The sequence below is a fragment of the Symphalangus syndactylus genome, chromosome 18, assembly GCF_028878055.3.
Source record: "Symphalangus syndactylus isolate Jambi chromosome 18, NHGRI_mSymSyn1-v2.1_pri, whole genome shotgun sequence".
Taxonomy (NCBI): domain Eukaryota; kingdom Metazoa; phylum Chordata; class Mammalia; order Primates; family Hylobatidae; genus Symphalangus; species Symphalangus syndactylus.
This window is the reverse complement of record NC_072440.2, coordinates 105,440,121-105,464,437: the sequence shown is the minus strand read 5'-3', so window position 1 is coordinate 105,464,437 and position 24,317 is coordinate 105,440,121. Positions and strand designations below refer to the sequence as shown.

The following is a 24,317-nucleotide window of genomic DNA, read 5'->3' as shown; positions in this document are numbered from 1 at the left end:
AGCTGGCTTCCCCTGTAGTAGTGTTCCTTCTACATGCCACCCTGCAAGTCTTGATCCTCCTCATGTTTGGGCTAAGCATTTGGCACCTCTTTAATATTTTCCTAGCCTATTTTAACAGATGCCTGCAAGAGACCCCCACTAGGATTGTGCTGACCTAACCTTTGAGACTTCAAAGGTTGCTCCAGCCAGAAAGGGGAACCAAGTTAACCCAAAAGAATTTGATTCAAATTTAACAGATACCTGTATGCCTCTCATGATCACATGTTTATGAAGAAGCGAGATCTAGCCAAAAGTGGTTTTCAATTGTGTAAGACCATGGCATGAGAGTTTAAGAAACTTTGGGCTGAGATTTCAAGGACCTGAGATATATCTACTGTTGAATATTTGGTAATCATTAAGCATACAATTTTGCAGATGTTAAATGTTAAGTTAAACACATTTAATGTTTTTTTAAGTAAAATAAGTCATTTCTGTTTCTATTCAGAATATGACAGTATCAGAATAACCCTAACTGAACACTTAAAGTTTGCCAGGCACTATTCTGAATTCTTCACAAAAATTAGCAGTTTTACTCTGCACAAAAATCACATGAGATACGTGGCTTTGCTGATGAAGAAATGGAAATCCAGAGAAATAAAGTCGCTTACTCAAAGTCACCCAGCTACATGATTTGTGGCTCTGAAAGTTCAGCTACTAGGACTCTTCCAACTTCCTACGGGTGTCACGAAAGCACAAGACCACACATTTACACACAGTTCTGATGAAACAGGGCTAAAAGGAAGATTTCTGTAAAAAGGTCAACAACGCTTTCTAAGAAAACTGTAAAGATAAATCAATGATGAGTCGCCGTAATTCTCACCAATTAGGAAGCATCTTAGAAAAGCATTGGATTTCCTCTAACTAAAAACATCTATAAAAAATGATATCGAAATATAGGAAGATATAAATATCTAAATTTTAACACTGTCACCTTGCATAAATTAGGCTGAATAGCTAATGGGATAAGACCTAAATTCAATTTTGTTCCATACTTTTTTACTGTGATCTGAAAGGGGTCTTGAGATGAATGATCCTGTACTCATCTTCCACCAGCCAATCGATCTGTTTATTATTTGGCTTTAAGAAGAAACCCCTCCACCATGATGGAGCAAAAACTGTTACTTGGCTATGTCAAGAGAAAGCAATGCAATAAGTACAAAGCGTGCTGATTAACGCACCTTTGTCTATCTCTATCAGACAGAGAGCTACATATTGATGGAGACTGCTATCCTCATCTGTAACTACATCAAGCTAGAGAGACTGTTATAATACAAGTGGACTGAGGCAGCCATAAGTAGAGAAACCAGGAATGCTTGCCCCGATCTCTACTCTTCAGTCTTGGCCCTGTTTCAACTTTCAGTTTCATACGTGGAAAAATCGAAACTAACTCAGCTGAGTGTTAGTCAAAGAAGGTGTGTCCTGCTCCTTGATGACAGGTTGCTCAGAGACTGCTGATTTCCACCCCTATATAAAGAGAGTCCCCGGCATACAGGGACTGCTCTGCTCCAGGCATCTGCCACAATGTGGGTGCTCACACCTGCTGCTTTTCCTGGGAAGCTCCTGAGTGTGTTCAGGCAACCTCTGAGCTCTCTGTGGAGGAGCCTGGTCCTGCTGTTGTGCTGGCTGAGGGCAACCTTCTGGCTGCTAGCTACCAAGAGGACAAAGCAGCAGCTGGTTCTGAGAGAGCCAGATGAGACCAAAGAAGAGGAAGAGGACCCTCCTCTGCCCACCATCCCAACCAGCGTCAACTATCACTTCACTCGCCAGTGCAACTACAAATGCGGCTTCTGTTTCCACACAGCCAAAACATCCTTTGTGCTGCCCCTTGAGGAAGCAAAGAGAGGATTGCTTTTGCTTAAGGAAGCTGGTGAGTCCATGGTCCCAGACAGAAATCAGGATTCTCAACCATTGGGCAGTGGGGTAAGGTGAGAAGGGGCTGGGGACACACACAAGCTGGAAAGCTTCTCCAAAACTTGAGGTCACCATTTACCATTGCACGGTGAGCATGTTGTCCTATGAGAAAATAATTCAGTAAATTTTGGAGTGGGCATCTAGTCCTTCCTAAATCACAGAATTGGGCTGGAACAGGGGATTTGTGGAGCAAACCTGTCCCTCCTGCCACTTGGAAGCAAGAAGGGGTCTATGCAAAGGGCAGGTCCCTGTAACACTCGGTGTTTGGAAAGAGGCGGTTTGGGAAGTTTGTACTACTTTCTGAGTTTGCCCACAACACTAACGAATTTGGGTTTTCCAGAAACAGTTATTAATAATTAGGAAAGTTGGAAACAAAAATAAAAACTTTGGCATAAAAGCAGCAGTAGTTAAATCTTATATTTGAGTTTGTGTATATTCTTTTATTTTTTTATTGTTTATTTATTTATTTATTTTTTATTATTATTATACTTTAGGTTTTAGGGTACATGTGCACAATGTGCAGGTTTGTTACATATGTATCCATGTGCCATGTTGTTTTGCTGCACCCATTAACTCGTCATTTAGCATTAGGTATATCTCCAAATGCTGTCCCTCCCCCCTCCCCCCACCCCACAACAGTCCCCAGAGGGTGATGTTCCCCTTCCTGTGTCCATGAGTTCTCATTGTTCAATTCCCACCTATGTGTGAGAACATGCGGTGTTTGGTTTTTTGTCCTTGCAATAGTTTACTGAGAATGATGGTTTCCAGTTTCATCCATGTCCCTACAAAGGACATGAACTCATTAATTTTTTATGGCTGCATAGTATTCCATGGTGTATATATGCCACATTTTCTTAATCCAGTCTATCGTTGTTGGACATTTGGGTTGGTTCCAACTCTTTGCTATTGTGAATAGTGCCGCAATAAACATACATGTGCATGTGTCTTTATAGCAGCATGATTTATAGTCCTTTGGGTATATACCCAGTAATGGGATGGCTGGATCAAATGGTATTTCTAGCTCTAGATCCCTGAGGAATTGCCACACTGACTTCCACAATGGTTGAACTAGTTTACAGTCCCACCAACAGTATAAAAGTCTTCCTATTTCTCCACATCGTCTCCAGCACCTGTTGTTTCCTGACTTTTTAATGATCGCCATTCTAACTGGTGTGAGATGGTATCTCATTGTGGTTTTGATTTGCATTTCTCTGATGGCCAGTGATGATGAGCATTTTTTCATGTGTTTTTTGGCTGCATAAATGTCTTCTTTTGAGAAGTATCTGTTCATGTCCTTCGCCCACTTTTTGATGGGGTTGTTTGTTTTTTTCTTGTAAATTTGTTGGAGTTCATTATAGATTCTGGATATTAGCCCTTTGTCAGATGAGTAAGTTGCAAAAATTTTCTCCCATTCTGTAGGTTGCCTGTTCACTCTGATGGTAGTTTCTTTTGCTGTGCAGAAGCTCTTTAGTTTAATTAGATCCCATTTGTCACTTTTGGCTTTTGTTGCCATTGCTTTTGGTGTTTTAGACATGAAGTCCTTGCCCACGCCTATGTCCTGAATGGTGTTGCCTAGGTTTTCTTCTAGGGTTTTTATGGTTTTAGGTCTAACATGTAAGTCTTTAATCCATCTTGCATTAATTTTTGTACAAGGTGTAAGGAAGGGATCCAGTTTCAGCTTTCTACATATGGCTAGCCAGTTTTCCCAGCACCATTTATTAAATAGGGAATCCTTTCCTCATTGCTTGTTTTTGTCAGGTTTGTCAAAGATTAGATAGTTGTAGATATGCGGCATTATTTCTGAGGACTCTGTTCTGTTCCATTGATCTATGTCTCTGTTGTGGTACCAGTACCATGCTGTTTTGGTTATTGTAGCCTTGTAGTATAGTTTGAAGTCAGGTAGCGTGATGCCTCCAGCTTTGTTCTTTTGGCTTAGGATTGACTTGGCTATGTGGGCTCTTTTTTGGTTCCATATGAACTTTAAAGTAGTTTTTTCCAATTCTGTGAAGAAAGCCATTGGTAGCTTGATGGGGATGGCATTGAATCTATAAATTACCTTGGGCAGTATGGCCATTTTCACGATGTTGATTCTTCCGACCCATGAGCATGGAATGTTCTTCCATTTGTTTGTATCCTCTTTTATTTCATTGAGCAGTGGTTTGTAGTTCTCCTTGAAGAGGTCCTTCACATCCCTTGTAAGTTGGATTCCTAGGTATTTTATTCTCTTTGAAGCAATTGTGAATGAGAGTTCACTCATGATTTGGCTCTCCGTTTGTCTGTGATTGGTGTACAAGAATGCTTGTGACTTTTGTACATTGATTTTGTATCCTGAGACTTTGCTGAAGTTGCTAATCAGCTTAAGGAGATTCTGGGCTGAGACAATGGGGTTTTCTAGATATACAATCATGGCATCTGCAAACAAGGACAATTTGACTTCCTCTTTTCCTAATTGAATACCCTTTATTTCCTTCTCCTGCCTGATTGCCCTGGCCAGAACTTCCAACACTATGTTGAATAGGAGTGGTGAGGGAGGGCATCCCTGTCTTGTGCCAGTTTTCAAAGGGAATGCTTCCAGTTTTTGCCCATTCAGTATGATACTGGCTGTGGGTTTGTCATAGAGAGCTCTTATTATTTTGAGATATGTCCCATCAACACCTAATTTATTGAGAGTTTTTAGCATGAAGGGTTGTTGAATTTTGTCAAAGGCCTTTTCTGCATCTATTGAGATAATCATGTGGTTTTTGTCTTTGGTTCTGTTTCTGTGCTGGATTACATTTATTGATTTGCATATGTTGAACCAGCCTTGCATCCCAGGGATGAAGCCCACTTGATTATGGTGGATATTCTTTTAATAGGAAACCTGAAAATTTTTTTAACAAATATGTCAAGGACTTAGCTCTCAAGAATGCTTACTGAGCATCTCCACGCTAGTAACTGGCAGCATCTTGGAGAGAACTCAGCATGTTACCTTCAAATTTAACATCTTCCACTCCGGATCTGTTCTTCCTTCCGTCTTTGTCCTCCTGTCTTTCGTAGAGTACCTTCTGAGCTAGTAACTTCAGCAACATCTCTAGCTTCTTTCCCTCCTTTTTTAACTTTTCTTATTTATTTATTTATTTATTTATTTATTTTATTTTATTTTATTTTTTTTTTTTTTGAGACGGAGTCTTGCTCTGTCTCCCAGGCGGGAGTGCAATGGCGCGATCTCGGCTCACTGCAAGCTCCGCCTCCTGGGTTCATGCCATTCTCCTGCCTCAGCCTCCCGAGTAGCTGGGACTACAGGCGCCCGCCAACACGTCAGGCTAATTTTTTGTATTTTTAGTAGAGATGGGGTTTCACTGTGTTAGCCAGGATGGTCTTGATCTCCTGACCTCGTGATCCGCCCGCCTCGGCCTCCCAAAGTGCTGGGATTACAGGCTTGAGCCACCGCGCCTGGCCTTATTTATTTTTTTTTTGAGATGGAGTCTTGCTCTGTCACCCAGGCTGGAGTGCAGTGGCGCAATCTCGGCTCACTGCAAGCTCTGCCTCCCAGGTTCACGCCATTCTCCTGCCTCAGCCTCCGAGTAGCTGGGACTATAGGTGCCCGCCACCACGCCTGGCTAATTTTTTTGTATTTTTAGTAGAGACGGGGTTTCACTGTGGTCTCGATCTCCTGACCTCGTGATCCGCCCGCCTCAGCCTCCCAAAGTGCTGGGATTACAAGTGTGAGCCATTGCGCCTGGCCTGTTTAACTTTTTAATGAAAGCATAGCATACATGCACCAGATTACACAGATTTCTAGATAATCGAGGAAAACTGTTTTTTTGGTTGTAAGAATTAAAGAGGAAAGAAACACAAAAGGTGGCTCCACAGTCAAGGACAGGTTTATTTTAGAGAAAACAAACCTGAGAGGGGCTTCTGGCTGAGTTAAGTCAGAGCCCACTCTCTTACAGACTAAGAGTTATAAGGATTTAGGGTGGGAGAGTTTATATTAGAGACTTGGACTGCTTCTGTTTCTCTTTGTTGTGCTTATCTGGGAGGGAGAGTTGTGTGTCTTTTCCTATACATCTTCCTGCAGCTGCAGGCATACCCACCCTGAATCTGCTTTTAGCTTCCCTATCTTAGAACACTGAAGAGAAACTAATGTGCTTATTAAGGCCCACTGTTTTACTGGGACCCATTGTATGAGAGTGAAGTTTGGCAGTTACCTAAGAGACTTCCCCTCAACCTCCCTCTGTGCTCAAGCTGTCTTGTCTGTGTTCTACTGTCTGCTCTTTCTGGCTGCTTGTAGTTAGAAGAGAAGTGATTTCCTTGAAATGCATGAGGCTAGAAAGGGAGCTGGAACTTAAAGTGGTGGTGTTTGTCTGAGATGATGGTGCTCCTGCTCTGTCAGTGGTAATTAAAGGTTTAAATTCACATTGAAATTTTAATTTTAATATATATTTTATATATTATATTTAAAATTAAAATTTACCATTCTGGCTAAAGATGCTTCTAAAATATATTATTTACTTTCCTGGCTTTTAAACTGTCTTGAAATTCTACTCAGACTGAATAGAATTAAAAATAAGGAGCATCAGATCTGGGCTGTAATATGATCACTCGTGTATGTTAACACTATTGTAAATAAATTACTGCTTGTCTAAGATCTTAATTATGCCTCTAAATTCTATTCCTTCCCTTTTGTTATTCTTCCATCCCTTTTAAATATACTCCTCAAAATTGTTAGCAGTTCTGTGCCACTGGCCAGGACTCTGTCTTACTTTCTCCAGTTTATCTGCTGCTATATCACCACACTTCTTAGGTAATTATGTTTTGTTTTGTTTTCGGGTTATAATGAGTGTCACTCAAACTGCCTCCCAGCATGATGGATTATAAATAGGGAGGTGATATAATGCCTCACTGTCCAATCGTAGAGACATCTGAGAGTTAAAGGGGGCACTAAAACTCACTCACAGATATTGTTTCGTCTACCATAAACCAAAACTGTTCCAGGCACACCAGCCTGGAGGCTTCTCTAGTTATAAAGACTTTAGGCTTTGGAGTCTAGGCATGTACCCTAGCTCTACTTTTCTCTAACCTTATGATCTTCAGCAAGTTGTTTAACCTTTCTTGGCTTCAATTCTTGCACTAAAAACCAGATAATAATTCCTTCCCCATGGGTTATTTAAGGGTTGAAAGCTTTTACCATATTACCGTGGGTGATGTATGGTGAGGCCAGATACAGATTAAGAGAGACAAGAAAGAGGTTTGCACAGGTTCATTCTCCTAGAATGCAGGCAGGCAGGTGTAGGACGCACAGGCCCATCCTTCTAGGACGTAGGCAGGTAGGTGTGTAACGCATAGACCCCACCCTCCTGCAATGCAGGCAGGTAGGTGTGTAACGCATAGACCCCACCCTCCTGCAATGCAGGCAGGCGGGTGTGTAACGCATAGACCCCATCCTCCTGCAATGCAGGCAGGCAGATGTGTAACACATGCAAGAAACAGATGTTCTTCTCTGAGAAAACAAAATGACCCCAGAGTAAAGACCAAGGATATTGGCAATAGGAGGTTTTCCTATGAATAAACCAGTTTACCTCTCTGTCTCTCTGTAGTGAAACCCTCCTTTGGACCAGCCCCTCCCTTCGTCACAGAAATTCCATTCTGCTATTTTGTGCCACACTGAAATTTGAATGAACAAATAAAAACATCAAAAGAAGAGGCAGACACCAAAACAAATACATAGAGAGGATGTAGGAAGAAGAAAACTTCCAAAAAAATCTATAACTAGTAATTGCAGAGAGATAAGAGAAAGAATTGCATATATGAAACAAGAATAGAATGCCCGGAAAGGAATAGTCAGAATATGGAAGCATCTGGGGAACTAAAAATGGGGTTTCTAAAATTAAAATCTTAATGGAAAGACGAAAAGGTAAAGTCTTACCAAAATGAGACCAAAAAATCAGGGTAGACATAGGAAGGAAGATGATAAGAAAATAGTGGTTAAATTTAGAAACTCCAATATTCCAGTAATAGAAGTTCCAGAAAGATGAAAAAGGAAAAATTGAGACAAGGTGCGAATAAGCAAATAATAAAAGAAGATTTTTCTTTATAACATAAAGAGCTATGATTTGAGATTGAGGCCTTCCAGGTGGCCAGACAGTGAATAGAGAGAGATTCCTAGGACACCCTGTCTTGAAATTTCAAAACATTAGGAAGAAAGCTTCTGGAAAGGGAAAAAGCCATGCACTTACAAAGGAGTACAAATGAGGGTGTTATCAGGCCTCTGAACAACAGCATTTAAAACTGCGTGAAAATGACTTTACCTAGAATGTGATACCTGGACAAACAATTGATCACCAATCCATTTTGAGGCATACAAGTCATCACTTTAATTCCTGCTTTACACTTTTTTCAGGAAGCTTGTAAAGGGATTCTCCAAAATAAGGGAGTTGCCCAAGAGAGAGGGCGATGCAGAATCTAGGACAAGGAGTAGGGAATGGAAACGCAGAGTGAGGAGGAGTGTCATTCCCAGGCTGGCAGCTGGCCCGTGGACAATCACGCCACATGGCGGGGATGTGGCTTTCTGCTTTGCAAATCCTGGTGCTGCCTTATTGTACCCTTTGGTGTCTGAGCAATTCTATTCATCTGCGTAACCAGTTCCCTGCATCCCTGTTTAGATCCCGAATTAAACACATACTATTCCCATTGGGTGGGATTGGTGTTGGGAACCAGGGTTAGGGGAGGGGAAATTAATGAGAAAGTTTTATTTCTTTTTTTTACATTGAGAAAATGCTACTTTTGCTATTAAAATAATAATGTGTATTTGTGAAGTTGTAAAATTCATTTATCACCTTGCACAGGTATGGAGAAGATCAACTTTTCAGGTGGAGAGCCATTTATTCACGACCGGGGAGAATACCTGGGCAAGTTGGTGAAGTTCTGCAAGGCAGAGCTGCAACTGCCCAGCGTGAGCATCATAAGCAACGGAAGCCTGATCCGGGAGAGGTGGTTCCAGAATTATGGTGCGCTCCATGGGGTGGGACTCTCCTTATTGCTACTGTTATTGTTAGTTCTTATATTTCCTTCCATCCTGGGCCTTCAGCCAGACCTGCTGAGGAACTGGAAGGGAGGAAAAACTAATCTTGCTTACTCTAATTGCTTTTCAAGCTGTGCACGGCGTTATGGCAGTTTTAGTTCCTTAGGGCTCTCGGTAAACAAGTTTGGCAAGTTAGATAATAGACCTTTTACTGAGATGACTATCTTGTACATTGCAATTTAGCAAATGCAAGATCTATGGCCTTAGTTTAGACACTAGGTAGGAAAATTAGCACATTTGACAGCGTTGTAATAAAATATCTCTGTTGGGACTGGACTGGATCCATGACCAATCTTATCAGAACCTCGTGGTGTGTGGATTGGCCAATGTGGAGGGCTCCAAGGGATTCCACCGTGTAGCCAGGATTAAGAACCGCTGAATTCTAAGGCTGCTGAGATTCCTCGCAGTTCAGTTTTCTGCAGATGTCATGTCCGTATAGCAGTTCTTAAAACTTAGCAAGAGCTTGGAAAACATTAGCTCTTCTTATACGGACTGTCATGTTGGGAAACAGGTATAACCTGTTACAGTAGAATTCTCTGTTCTTGTTTCTATGAGCTGTTGGAGCCTTGAAGTCTTTCAAAGAGAAGCTGCATTTCTAATCTGTTGAGGATGTTGCCGAGACATCTCTGATACCCCATCTGTGATGGTGCGGACTGTGGGGGAGAGGCGCTGTGGATGTGGGTTGGAGGGTCCATCTGATAAGGGTTAAGCAGGTAGGAAGAGTCAAGGTGTCAGGTTGCAGGTGAATTAGGAAGGGCCTACAAGTATGTGAAACAAAAACGGCAGTGAAGGGAGGCACTTTGTCACACAGGGGGTCTGAGGTTCAAAAGTGAACTTTGGGAACCATACTCAGAGAAAAAAGAAACTGAGGAAGCAGTGTGATGGAGGCTAACTGGAGGGGTTTTCTGGGTGGGTACCCAGCCAATGCCCTTCCTCCAAGATCAGCCATCCGGGACGTCCTCGTGGTGTGCAGAGTAGGGACAGTACTGCATGCCCAGGTCAGATCTCTCAGGCTTGTGGAAGAAAGTGGTATAAATTAGCGAATTTAGAAGCATATAAGAAAGGACACTGGCAGCAGCATGGAGACAACAGGAAAGCATGAGGACTGTGGAGAACGGGAAGCATTGCGCCCTGCTCCTATAGTGCATGAGTGATGAGTGGAGAGCCAGCTAGCAGCTTTCCTTGATTTTTGTGCTGCAAGAGAATTTGGATGATCCTCAAATTATTAAACATAGATCAAAAATCTGCAATTATAAATATTTGCAAATAATTAGAAATATTTTTAGGCATTGTGAGGAACAAATGTATATAGATGCCTATCTGGCCCATAAGCTGCTAATTTTCCACCTCTGGCTTAATGGGTCAGGGATGGGTCTATGCGCTTGAGTGGATGAACAGAGCTGTTTCAGAGCCCCACAACCTCTACAAGTTTGGTAATTTGCTAGAAGGACTTCCAACACTCAATAGCCAGCTATACTAATGGCTAGGGTTTATTAGAGTAAAGGATGCAGAACAGAAACAGCAGGGTAAAGACATACATATCACCAGAGTCCAGAGAGTCCAGACACAGGCTCTGAGTCCTTCTCCATCCCAGGCCTCACAGGTTGTACTTTCTCTCTAGCAGTGAACTATAGGGACATATTTGGAATGTCTTTGCACAGGAAGGTCCATTTGATTCTTAGGGTCTGAGGCTTTATACAGGGCTAGTCAGTTATGCACATGCTGCTATGTAACCAGCTATTGGAACTGAAACTCAGGACCTCAACAATGCAACCAAGGAAATCGTGGATTTTGTTAAACAATCCTGAGAAGTCTTGACAAGTTGACTCAACATGCCCCATTGCTCCAGGTTTATACACCTCACCAATGATGTATAGAATATTGTAGTCACCATATATGCAGGGATTGGCCAAGATTCCACCATGGTTCCAGGTTTTCCTGGAAAGATGTAGTGACTGAGCAAACAGACCTGCTCCATTAAATCTTTCTTCCCAAGAGCTTTGGCAAGGAAAAGCTGAGGACAGAAGGATAGTTATCATGGACATATAGCAAAAGTTGGAAAGGGGACAGAATATAGCAATTGACTTACAGATCCTCAGATGACTTGGAAATCAACTAGGTCTGTCTTTAGTATAACTGATAAGTCTCTATGTTTTTGGTTTTGAACTTAATTTCTGGTCTGTTTGGAGGTCAGGTGCTCAGTTACTTGCCTTTTCACAATGTGATATGCCATTAGGAATTTATTTGAGATCAATTTTTAGAACGTTTTGAGTTGTTTTAAATCATGGACAGTTGCCTTCTTCTGGCTCCAGTTTATGCTAGATGTTTTGAGGGCATATGTTACATACGGATAAAATAAAATTAGCCCAAAATAGGAGTTAAAATGACTTTTTATAATATTAGAGGATAGTTGCTTAAAGAGTTTTTGGAATCTCCAGCTTCTATAATTTGAAAGTAATTTTAAGAAAAAGAGTCAACTCTTAAAAAGTCACAAAACTAGGAAAACTCAGACTTAATCAACTGCAAGGAGTGAGTCAGCCATTGAGAATACCTGTACTTAAGAGGTAAGTGGATACCATGAAGGAGCAGAGGAAATTGGAGGGATGATAAGAGAGGTGGAGTAGAAACTAGTGTGACAGAAACCAAAGCGAAGGTAATTGTGAACACTTTCTGTGCTCCCAAAACGACACACTATCACAGCTCTTCACATACCATGTTGCAAGGAGGGGTCTGTTTACACTTTATTCCCACACCAGGCTTCCCTTTCTCTTGGTTTTCTTGGCATCTAACACAGTTGTCTCTGACATCACATAGAATGTCTCTAAATATTTAGTTGATGAGCCAACTATCAAGAAGATGTCCAGAAGAAGCTGATGAACTTAGCAAAAATACTAGGGATCTTCAACAGAGCAATTTTATCTGTGTGATGGAAAGAAAAAGAAGTAAATTTATAATTGTTCATAAATAAGTCTAGAGGCATCCAAATATATCTACCTGCCTCAAAAATTACATAATTTGTATGCAGGAATAAATGAAAAACCTCATTTAAATATATCAGTAAGTGCTCACATACATGTGCAGAGTTTTCAAATAATCAACTAAGTATTTGCATCATTATTTTACATATATATTTAGTTTTTCAAGTTTGACACAAGAAGAAAGTATAATTCATATCTGAGTGAGTTTTGTGGGTATAAGGAAAAGTGTCTTTTTAAAAATGTAAACAAGATATATTTTTTCACAAGAGATCTAAATAGCCCGAGGGGCTCGGTCCTTGGATAGAAAAGTTTAAAGATGATCATTTTCCCTCAGGTGAGTATTTGGACATTCTCGCTATCTCCTGTGACAGCTTTGACGAGGAAGTCAATGTCCTTATTGGCCGTGGCCAAGGAAAGAAGAACCACGTAGAAAACCTTCAAAAGCTGAGGACGTGGTGTAGGGATTATAGAGTCGCTTTCAAGATAAATTCTGTCGTTAATCGTTTCAACGTGGAAGAGGACATGACGGAGCAGATCAAAGCACTAAACCCCGTCCGCTGGAAAGTAAGTACACAAGGTCGCTTTTGCTGATTTTCTTCAAGAAAACATTCAGGAATGACTTTTTTCAATTAAACTGAAAACAATACTGATACAAGAGAACTCTGGACTCCTTAAGGCAGTCCAGAAGTCAGGTTCTTGGTCTTTCAGCTCTGTTAGATTAAAACTATACTTTTCTTTGCCTTACTTCCCTTTTCTGAAAACTTGAAATGATTTCCTTTGGAAATATTGTGAGGATAAACATCAAAAAATATGCTCAGTGCTAGGAAATGTTTGGAAGAATATGTTCATAGAAAGTCTAAATTTATTTTTAAAACTCTTGGCTTATGGATGGACAGATACTGGTTCCTCATAAATTCTGATGCAGTGAATTTCTGGAAGACATTAGGGGTAAAGTCATCCCCAAGTTGTAGCAAAATGGGACCTTTATTCCCAGATTCATGCTTTAGGGCTGGCCCCACTACCAGCTACTAAAAGCCTAAAGTCCATACACATGCGAGCCAGCTCCACATATGCAGCTCCCACTCCATGCAGACACGCATGACTGAAATCCCAGTTTTCTACCTTTGACTGCTCATCAGAATCAAATCAGGAGGCTGTTTAAGAAGCAGCTTCTTGGGCCTCATATCTGCTGCCCTGAAACAGGGCCTGTGGTGAAAGCAAGCATAGCAGGGAGGGCTTGCACAAACATATATTTCTAACAAGCAGTCCCAGTGAAATGAAAGATAAGATGCAGAGCTCAGTGCTAGCACAAACACACAAAAAGAGATGTGGGAAAAGTCACATGATAGAAAGCTATGTGTGCTACCATACCGTGAAATGGCAAAACAGACTGAGCTTAAGTGGAAGGCTTCATGTAGGAGGAAGCATTTGTCTATGCTCTGAAAAATGGAAAGAATTTTCGTAGGTGGCAAAGACCTGAAGAAGAAAGGCACATCCAGACTAGAAGGCTTGCCCGCACAAAGAACAGCTTTTCCTTCAAAGCTGCCTTGGCTGTTTTTTTAAATCCCATGTCAGCATTCCAAATAGAATTAGGGAGGAGGGAAAGGGATATTCTATCATTTTCCTGAAGCTGTCCTGTAATATGTGGAAATGGGTTAGGGGAAGCTGGAGATGCTACTTTCAAAAATTTTTAATAGGTATGTTGAACTTGAACTTTTGGTTACATATATCAGGACATGATTATCAGCCACATTCCCAGGTCTAGAAGGAACTGGAGAAAAGCTAAAGCGAGAGGTCTGATAGGAAAAACAGGGACACAATCCACCAGGAAGGCAGAGGCTCCAGCGGGAGGGCTAAGCTGCCTTAGACATGTTGACTTTCCTGCCTGCCCCTCTCCTGTCCCCACCTCTCTCCTCTTCCCCGTGTTTCCTGTTACTGTCTTCCTCATTGTTCTCTTTTGGTGTCCTTTTTTCAGATGTGTAAGTATTTTTTCCCCACAGCTTGGTTTTCTCCTATCTCATGGCCTTTCTCTCAGATATTTTGACTCCTACACTGGCTCCCATTCATCTGATTCACTGTAGATTTGCCATCAAGATCCTCTTTTGGTGGAAGGCTAGTTTCTGCCTGTTTGGAAAACCAGATTATTGATGTATGCAGGCTTCCAATTGATGTAAATTGATGCTTGTGGATCAGGTGCCTGTTCTTAGTCCAATCGTACATTGCACTCAGAACCTAGTTTCCTGAGGCTGCCTCCTCCACTGCGAGGCTGTGGGCTGGAAGGTGTCACCAGCCGTGTCCCCGGGACAACAGCACTGGGCATGCGATTGCTCACTGGGAGGCTTTGTTGTGACCTGTAGGCTTGCTCCAGCAGCATGGGAGGAGAGGGCTACTTCTACTCCCTCATGCCCAATCCCACACCCTCAATATTGTTCCCCTTCCAGCTCCTATGGCTTGCTTTTCTCCTGCAGAAGCCCTTCCAGTCTAGCTGGCTGATTCTGGAGTCAAAGTCTGTGGAAAAAAATGCCCATGATGTATGTCTTCTTTGATAGTCAAGTCTGCTCATGATTCAAACCTACATGGAAGGGCATTCCCTCCCTGACAGGCCTCTCCTTACCCTGAGCCTGGATAGGGCATGGGGATGGGTGACAACCCCTCCCAAGATGCTCACAGTCTATTAAGGAAGATACCATGAAAGCAAATAGCAAAATTATCCTATGACCAGGGGCCAGTGGAGGCAGATATCAAAAGACTGAGGAGCAAAAAAGAAGAGGAAAAATAAAGAGTGAGCAAAAAAGGCAACATTGAAGTGTTCACAATTTCTTCTCATCTGACTACAGTGGCATCTGACTGGTTCAGATGATGATATTAGTGAAATTCTGTGTAGAATAATCCTTTCCATGGAAACCCTTTAGATGTGGGTTTGTCCTGGCTCTGTGTTGGGTTGGCTGTCACCGTTTGTCACCTTGGGCAAGTCTCTTCACTTCTTGCCTTTTCTAGGACTGACTTTTATTTTCAAACGATGGTAGTATGTATAGAATAATACACTGTCCACACTCATACACACGTATTTGTTTACTTAAAAGACTGTTGAAAGAGAATATTAATGATTTTGAAAAACTGTTCTTAGGTATTACATGAAAAACAGACATATGAGGCCAGGTGCGGTGGCTCATGCTTGTAATCCCAGCACTTTGGGAGGCCAAGGCGGGCGGATCACAAGGTCAGGAGATCGAGACCACAGTGAAACCCCATCTCTACTAAAAATACAAAGAAAATTAGCCGGGTGTGGTGGCGGGCGCCTGTAGTCCCAGCTACTCAGAGAGGCTGAGGCAGGAGAATGGCGTGAACCCGGGCGGCGGATCTTGCAGTGAGCCGAGATTGCGCCACTGCACTCCAGCCTGGGCAACAGAGCGAGACTCCGTCTCAAAAAAAAAAAAAAAGAAAAAGAAAAACAGACAGACATATGCTAGAGGCCCTCATAAGAATATATTAAAAATCAGCAGAGAAAACAATGTTTTTAAAATGTGCTTTTCTGGGTTATGGGATTACACATGATTTATTTTTATGCTCTTTTATAGTTTATATGTTTTCAATAAGTGCCCATTATTTTGTTGTCTGAAAATATTATGACTCAATCAAACATAATCTCGACAAGTTTTTGAAAGTTTATATTTTAAGAATGTTTGTGCTTCTGACACCATATTCCTAAATTTCAGGGCTAGCTTTCATTTCCCCAAAGTAATATCTTTCTAGATTGTTCCTCAGCTCGTAGAGTCTCTTTGCTCAGAAGAGATGAAGCTTGAAAAGGGGGAGTGAGGTTTGGGGGAAAACAGGATGGAAAGCTCTCTGCAAAGCAAACACTACCATTGCCTTTCAGGTGTTCCAGTGCCTCTTAATTGAGGGTGAGAATTGTGGAGAAGATGCTCTAAGAGAAGCAGAAAGATTTGTTATTGGTGATGAAGAATTTGAAAGATTCTTGGAGCGCCACAAAGAAGTGTCCTGCTTGGTGCCTGAATCTAACCAGAAGGTTGTATAAAGCAAAAGTTGTTTTCTTTATCGTCATACATTCAGATTCATTCCCAAAAGGGAAGTCTCTCAGTCAAGGACCTCACACATTATTATTTTAGAGGGTTCGGTGGTGACAAATGGGAGGAGTGCCATGTCAGGGCAGATAGGGCTGAGGGCTGCCATTGGCTCTGCCACCTCCCAGCTGTGGGGTCTTTAGAGAGCTTCAGTTTCTCTATCCACGATGGATACAGTGGTACTTTGCAGATGATACAATTGTATATAGATTCATGTAGATATTCTTGCTATATGATTCATATAAGTATAATGTCCCTATGTGTCATACATGCATGACATAGCCCCTAAACATAGAACTAATGAATGCCACTCTATTGATATCAACATTATCACTTTACTTAGTTAAATAATCTCTATGTATAATTTTGTTATGTTGCACAGAATGTAGAAGAAGTGTTTCCCGTTTAGTTTTCTAATGTAATGACAATTGGATCCATCCTATTAGCACAAATTTCATACACAGATAAAACAAGGTTGGCCAAAGCATGTCTACACTGTGGAGCTTCAGGTATTACTAGAAGCCGGGTATCTAAAAATGTGTTCTCAGAAGCTACAGAAAAAAAAATCCATTAATAAGGAACTTCCTTATTAATGAAAGATACAAACTTTAAAAAAATTATGATAGTATAATTGAATCCATAAAATTAAAAATATGTCACACATATCATAAAATTAAAAGTTAAATATGTTAACATGATATACTGAATTGTATAAAATAAAGTATTATATATGAAAAGTTATTTAAATCCATAAGAATCTATTAACACCAAAAAAGCAAAACATCCAGTGGGCATAAGTAGGTAATTTACAGAAAAAAAAAATGGTGAATAAACATTTTAAGAGCATTTGATATTGTCTATATTCAAAGAAATACAAAATAAAATATGAAGCATAAAGTTGCAGTAAGAGAGCCAAGTTCATATTGTTAGCAAGAGTATAAATTATTGCAACTTTCCTAGAAAACGAATTGCTAACTTTATAACCTTTATAATAGCCACATATTTGAATTTAGAAATTCCACCTTAAAACATGAGAAATATTCACAGAAGTAGAGAAATACTTATGTAAGGATATGTTACTGCAGTATTAAGAATAATACCGGCCGGGTATGTTGTCTCACACCTGTAATACCAGCACTTTGGGAGGCTGAGACGGGCGGATCACGAGGTCAGGAAATCGAGACCATCCTTGCTAACACGGTGAAACCCCATCTCTACTAAAAATACAAAAAAATGGCTGGGCGTGGTTGCAGGCGCCTGTAGTCCCAGCTACTCGAGAGGCTGAGGCAGGAGAATGGCATGAACCCAGGTGGCGGAGCTTGCAGTGAGCAGAGATCGCGCTACTGCACTCCAGCCTGGGCGACAGAGCGAGCCTCTGTCTCGAAAAAAAAAAAAAAAAAAAAAGAATAATACCAAAAAAAAAAATAAAGATAGCCTGTCATTCAGCATACAGAGAATGAGTAAATCTGTAGGTTCACAGAATGAAATGTTACACTAACAAGCATATTCCAAAAATTTTTAAGTGACAAGGAGAAATTCTGATAATATAATAGTAGGTACAGATAAAAAACAGTATGCAAAATTAATTTGAAGTTTAATCCTAATGTGTAAAAAAAAGTATCTCTACATAATTCCTTTGGTTATCTTGGAGTAGTGGAATTATAAGTAGTTTTAGTCACCTTTATAACTTTTTGAACTTTAAAATTTTGTAACTGAAGTATTAGTTTTATTATTTTAAAAACAGCTTCTCCATCTGCCATCCAAAAATACACATACAGGAAAATCTCTACGCCATATGCTTAAGTAATGCTAGGAGCTCAAAGAGCAGACATTCATTCCTTATGCTTTAGACTTTCGAGGCTCTAGGTAAATGGTTCAAGTTTAAAAGGTAATGTTGAAGTGAACATGAATAAGAAAATCCCAGAATGGAGGACAGGATGACCATCAAAAAGAAGAGAAAGGGGATAGAGGAGGTTTTCCTCTATGCACTATTTTATTTGATTTTTTAAAACTCCATCAAAGAAAGTCTGGTTGAGTGCCTCCTTTTTAAGAGGGACTGTTAACCCTTTGACTCATTGCCATTTTCACTAATGCTTCATGAGCCACGTTTTATCATCCCCATTGTATACATCAAGAGGCCGAGTGGTAGGTACTCATTTACCTGACTTGTATCAGGGGCAAAATCTGAATTTTGATGACCCCAAAGCCCACAAACCTTTTAGCCAGTTTGTTTGGAGCTTCATCAAATCACCTGGGATCTTGTGAAGCAGCAGACCTCTACTCAGTGGGTCTGAGGTGGGCCCACCACTCTGCACCTTGAACTAGTTCCCAGATGATGCTGATGCTACTGGTACCCCACTAGACATTCAATAGCAGGTCTGTTCCTATCCATGCATAGGAGTTGGCAAATGCTGGCCCCAGGGATGGGTCTGGCCTGCCACCTGTTGTAGTACAGGATGCAAGTTAAGACTTAATGAGGGAAAACATCAAAACAAGAATCGTATTTGTGACCTGTGAACATTATGTAAAAGCTGGTTTTCTGGGTCCATAAATTAAGTTTCAGTGGAGCTCAGCCAAGCTATTTTTCTTATGTATCGTCTGTGGTGGATTTTGGGCTGCAAAGCACAGTTGATTAGTTGTGACAGACTGTGTGGCCTGCCAAGCAGAAAATATTTGCTACCTGGCCCTTTACAGAAAACATTTTACAGACGCCTGTCTACAAGGATAGGTATAGAAGGAATACCTTGCCATCACCAGTGCAGGTACAGCTTCTCTATACTTACAGAAGTCATAACTATTTATAAGTGATGTTAGGGTAATAATAAAATCCTCAGGTAAATCCACCCTTTAGCTCCAAAAAATGGCATTCAAGAGAGTTCTGCTTTATAAATTGAAAAGGAGGAAATTAGATACATGGCGGACACAGTCATTGGAAATATCACGTGAAGAGGAAAACGGCTCTCCCAAAGTGTGAAGGGATGGGGAAATTGCCTTGGAGTTCACTGTCAGGGAAGCCTTCAGGATGAAGGTTCTGATGTTTGACCTTTTCAGCAAAGAGCAGAGAATCCAGGCATGCTGTGATCTGTTGGAAACCGAATGCACACAAACAGAGCCTTGTCTTGCGAGGGCCATGCCAAAGGCAACTCAAGGGAAATGAGAAATGCTCGATCCAAAATAATACAATGCAAACACTACAGGTGGACAGTTGAGCTCACATACTGTGAAATGCACCTGAAACTAAATTTGTATTCACTTCTCCTTTGCAGATGAAAGACTCCTACCTTATTCTGGATGAATATGTGAGTATTTCCAATGAGTTAGAAAGTTAACAATTAATTAATTAGCAACAATGCCAGAGTTGAGTTCCATGAGCATAACTATCTAGTACCTATCTGTCCTTCTTAATTAGCACTTCACAGTTTGATGGTCAGTGATTACGATTACGCCAGAGCCCTCACTTCACAGGGTCAAATGTGGAGCTAAACACTGGAACAAAATAAGCTTGAACCCAGGTCCCAGCATTGGTTTGCACTGAGCACCATGTGATATTGTCTGCCATATAGCTATGCATCTGTGGATGTCACATTGAACCCGTTATCACACACAACAGAGTCGTCTGTTATGTAGTCCTGGGCTAGAGGCTCTCCTGAGATAGGGCATCCAGCCTACTTTGGAGGAAGGCCATATCACTCTTCTCATTATCTTGGACAAACCAGGCACAGCCAGTTGTCTTCTGATTGATAAACCTTAGCTTTCGTAAGGAGAGGCTTATGTTTCTGCTCCAAACACCACTGATATTATTCCTACCCCCACTGCCTTCCAAAGGAAGAGGGAAACCTACCCTTCTCAAAATTGAAAAACAAATCACTTTCCCCTTTCCTGTCTTTTTTTTTTTCTAGATCTATAACCTTTGCCACTCTTCCTAGCAAAGGACAAATAATTCCACTCGAAGACATATTTTTTTTTTTTTTTTTTTTTTTTTTTGAGACGGAGTCTCGCTCTGTCACCCAGGCTGGAGTGCAGTGGCGCGATCTCGGCTCACTGCAAGCTCTGCCTCCTGGGTTCTCGCCATTCTCCTGCCTCAGCCTCTCCGAGTAGCTGGGACTACAGGCGCCCGCCACCACGCCCGGCTAATTTTTTTTATATTTTTAGTAGAGACGGGGTTTCACCGTGGTCTCCATCTCCTGACCTCGTGATCCGCCCGCCTCGGCCTCCCAATCGAAGACATATTTTAAAGAAATAAGCTCCAACAACCTTGAATTCGATATTTAAATTGGATTTGTTTTTTGGAGAAATGCTTACTGTCACTTTTGATGTTTGCTTTTCTTTCTTTTCTTTTCTTTTTTTTTCTGAGATAGGGTTTCCTGTCACCCATGCTAGAGGGCAATGGCACAATCTTGGCTCACTGCAGCCTCAGCCTCCTGGGCTCAGGTGATCCTTCTGCCTCAGCCTCCCAAGTAGCTGGTACTACAGGTGTGCACTACCACACCCAGCTAGATTTTTATGTATTTTTTGTAGAGATTGGATTTTGCCATGTTGCCCATGCTGGTCTCCAACTCTTGGGCCTCCCCAAATGCTAGGATACCAGGTGTGGGCCCCCATGCCCAGCTGGTATTTTGTTATTTTCAAGTTAACCAATCATTGTTTATACTCATTTCATTTCTTAACAATATAAGCTTTCTTAATAGAGCATCAGGGAAAAGGTGATAAGGAAAATATTCAGTTTCCGGGTCCAAGGTAGAGAGGAAAATTCAAACAATTTATTTTTGGATTGACTAGGGATTTTGACCAGCATCCCTCAACAAACTCGCTGGTCTCCGCATATTTGGAAAACACATCGTTGAACCAAAATTTGCTTTTACCAATTGAATAACATTTTGCTTCAACAAGTATTACTTGAGCTCCTGTGAAACACTCAGTGTAGGTCATAAGGAGTGTGAAGAAATCATTTCAGCCTACAGAGTAGAATAGGACAGAATAAAACAAATGAAAATGGGTGGAATAAGATCAAAACAAAGAGCCTTCACAGGTCATGGAAGACTCTTCTTGATCTGGCACCTGCCTGCCTTGGCAACACTTTTCTTTTCATCCTCACTCCATTTCTCAAAACAAGCCTTTATTAATATTTATGTATATGCATGCATGCACTGAAGCATGCACATTGTTACTATTCCAGAAACACCATCTACCTCCATTTCCCCAGTACATCATGCTATATCACACTTCTGTGCTTTTATGATACCATTCCCTCCAATTTAAAATCTCAACACATAATTCAGATGTCAGCATTTGGGGGAAGCCTCTCCTGATTACCCCTTCCCCCAGTGGAACTACATCTGCCCATGCGGGGCATATATCATTCTGTTTATTGTGTGCTTAGGTGTCTACTGTGCTTAGCCCAGCCTTTTCCACCAAATCATGAGCTGGTTGAGTAGAGAGATGGGGTCCAAGGGGTTCAATATCAGCCACAGATTTCAAAACATATCTGTCGACATGACTTTCATATTGAATATCAAAAGCTATTTGGGATTAATAGTCTAGATTGAGTTTTACAGGATTCATCAGTTGGAAATATACCAGTTTCTGTTATGAATTTTCTAGATGCGCTTTCTGAACTGTAGAAAGGGACGGAAGGACCCTTCCAAGTCCATCCTGGATGTTGGTGTAGAAGAAGCTATACAATTCAGTGGATTTGATGAAAAGATGTTTCTGAAGCGAGGAGGAAAATACATATGGAGTAAGGCTGATCTGAAGCTGGATTGGTAGAGTGGAAAGTGGAACGAAACTTCAACACACCAGTGGGAAAACTCCTAGAGTGACTGCCATTGTCTGCAATCTTATCCCGTTGGTATTTCCCAATGGCTGAAAACCTGATTTTCTGCTGCACATGACATCTGATTACCTGTGGTCACTGAACACATGAATAACTTGGATAGCAAATCCTGAGACAATGGAAAACCATTAACTTTACTTCATTGGCTTATAACCTTGTTGTTACTGAAACAGCACTTCTGTTTTTGAGTTTGATTTAGCTAAAAAGAAGGAACACACAGGAATAATGACCTCAAAAAAGCTTAGATAAGGCGCCTATACACAGGACCTGACATTTAGCTCAATGATGCGTTTGTAAGAAATAAGCTCTAGTGATATCTGTGGGGGCAATATTTAATTTGAATTTGATTTTTTAAGCAATGTTTACCATGATTTCTATATTTCCATTTTGAAGCTATTTCTTGTTCCAGGTTTGTTCATTTGACAGAGTCAATATTTTTTGCTAAATATCCAGATACCAGTTTTCACATCTCAGACATTACAAAGTATCTGCCTCAATTATTTCTGCTGGTTATAATGCTTTATTTTTTTTGCCTTTATGCCATTGCAGTGTTGTACTTTTTACTGTGAAGTATAGAAATAGTCAACAGCTGTTTCCAAGAACATATGATATGATAATCCTACCAATTTTCAACAAGTCCCTAGAAAGAGATAACACATGGAAAGACGGTGTGGTGCAGCCCAGCCCACGGTGGCTGTTCCATGAATGCTGGCTACCTATGTGTGTGGTACCTGTTGTGCCCCTTTCTCTTCAAAGATCCTGAGCAAAACCAAGATGCACTTTCCATTTGATGATGGAGTTGACGTGGGGGCAGTGCTTGCATTGCTTTGTTCACCTATCATTTGGCCACATGAGGCTGTCAAGCAAAAGAATAGGAGTGTAGTTGAATAGCTGGTTGGCCCTACATCTCTGAGAAGTGATGGCACACTGGGTTGGCATAAGATATCCTAAAATCACGCTGGAACCTTGGGCAAGGAAGAATGTGAACAAGAGTAGAGAGAGTGCCTGGATTTCATGTCAGTGAAGCCATGTCACCATATCATATTTTTGAATGAACTCTGAGTCAATTGAAATAGGGTACCATCTAGGTCAGTTTAAGAAGAGTCAGCTCAGAGAAAGCAAGCATGAGGGAAAATGTCACGTAAACTAGATCAGAGAACAAAATCCTCTCCTTCTGGAAATATCTCATGCAGTTTGTTGATATCACTTAGTATCTTATTGCCTAAAAAATAATTTCTTATCATTGTTTCAAAAAAGCAAAATCATGGAAAATTTTTGTTGTCCAGGCAAATAAAAGGTCATTTTAATTCAGCTGCAATTTCAGTGTTCCTCACTAGGTGGCATTTAAATGTTGCCTGATGTCATTAAGCACCATCCAGAAATTCTGCTTCATAGTCTATTTTCAAGACTTGGTGATTTTGAAAGTTTTGGTTTTTGCGACTTTGTTTCTCAGAAAAAAAAATATTCCTACTTAAATTTTAAGTCTATAATTCAATGTAAATATGTGCATGTCTCATCCAGGATAGGATAGGTTGTCTTCTATTTTCCATTTTACCTATTTACTTTTTTTGTAAGAAAAGAGAAAAATGAATTATAAAGTTGTTCCCTATGGGTTTTGATTGTATCTAAGCTATGATGACCTTCATATAATCAGCATAAACATAGAACAAATTTTTTACTTAACATGAGTGCACTTTGCTGATCCTCACGGCACGGTGGCTCACACCTGTAATCCCAGCACTTTGGGAGGCCAATGTGGGTGGATCGCAAGGTCAGGAGTTCGAGACCAGCCTGGCCAACATGGTGAAACCCCGTCTCCACTAAAAATACAAAAATTAGCCAGGTATGGTGGCGTACACTTGTAATTCCAGCTACTCAAGAGGCTGAGGCAGGAGGATTGCTTGAACCCTGAAGGTAGAGGTTACAGAGCCAAGATAGCACCACTGCACTCCAGCCTGGATGACAGAGCAAGACTCCATCTCAGAAAAAAAAAAAAAAAAAAAAAAAAAAAAAAAAAAAAAAAAACAAGAGAGTTCAACTAAGAAAGGTCACATATGTGAAAGCCCAAGGACACTGATATACAGCAGGTATTCAATCAGTGTTATTTGAAACCAAATCTGAATTTGAAGTTTGAATCTTCTGAGTTGGAATGAATTTTTTTCTAGCTGAGGGAAACTGTATTTTTCTTTCCCCAAAGAGGAATGTAATGTAAAATGAAATAAAACTATAAGCTACGTTAAATACATTTTCAGCCGTTTTATCCACTATTATTCACATGCCACGCTCACCACCCCCCCCCCGCCCCCCCACCACCTAATGCACTGTCAGGATTTTCAAGGCCTTAATGTTTAAAATATTCAAATGTTAATTTCTCTTAAAGGGGAGAAATAAGGACTTCTAACATTACAGTAAAT

At 40.8% G+C, this 24,317-nt stretch overlaps 1 protein-coding gene across 1 annotated transcript; it reads left to right on the top strand.

Moving 5' to 3' along the window:
- Window positions 1–1,021: 1,021 nt before the first annotated feature.
- On the top strand, window positions 1,022–23,214 carry LOC129467565 (S-adenosylmethionine-dependent nucleotide dehydratase RSAD2). Its single transcript, XM_055252063.2, has 6 exons — window positions 1,022–1,906; window positions 8,775–8,936; window positions 12,323–12,552; window positions 15,866–16,015; window positions 19,337–19,369; window positions 21,672–23,214. The coding sequence occupies exons 1-6, from the start codon at window positions 1,561–1,563 to the stop codon at window positions 21,834–21,836; spliced, it is 1,086 nt and encodes a 361-aa protein (XP_055108038.1). The 5' UTR covers window positions 1,022–1,560; the 3' UTR covers window positions 21,837–23,214.
- Window positions 23,215–24,317: the final 1,103 nt, after the last annotated feature.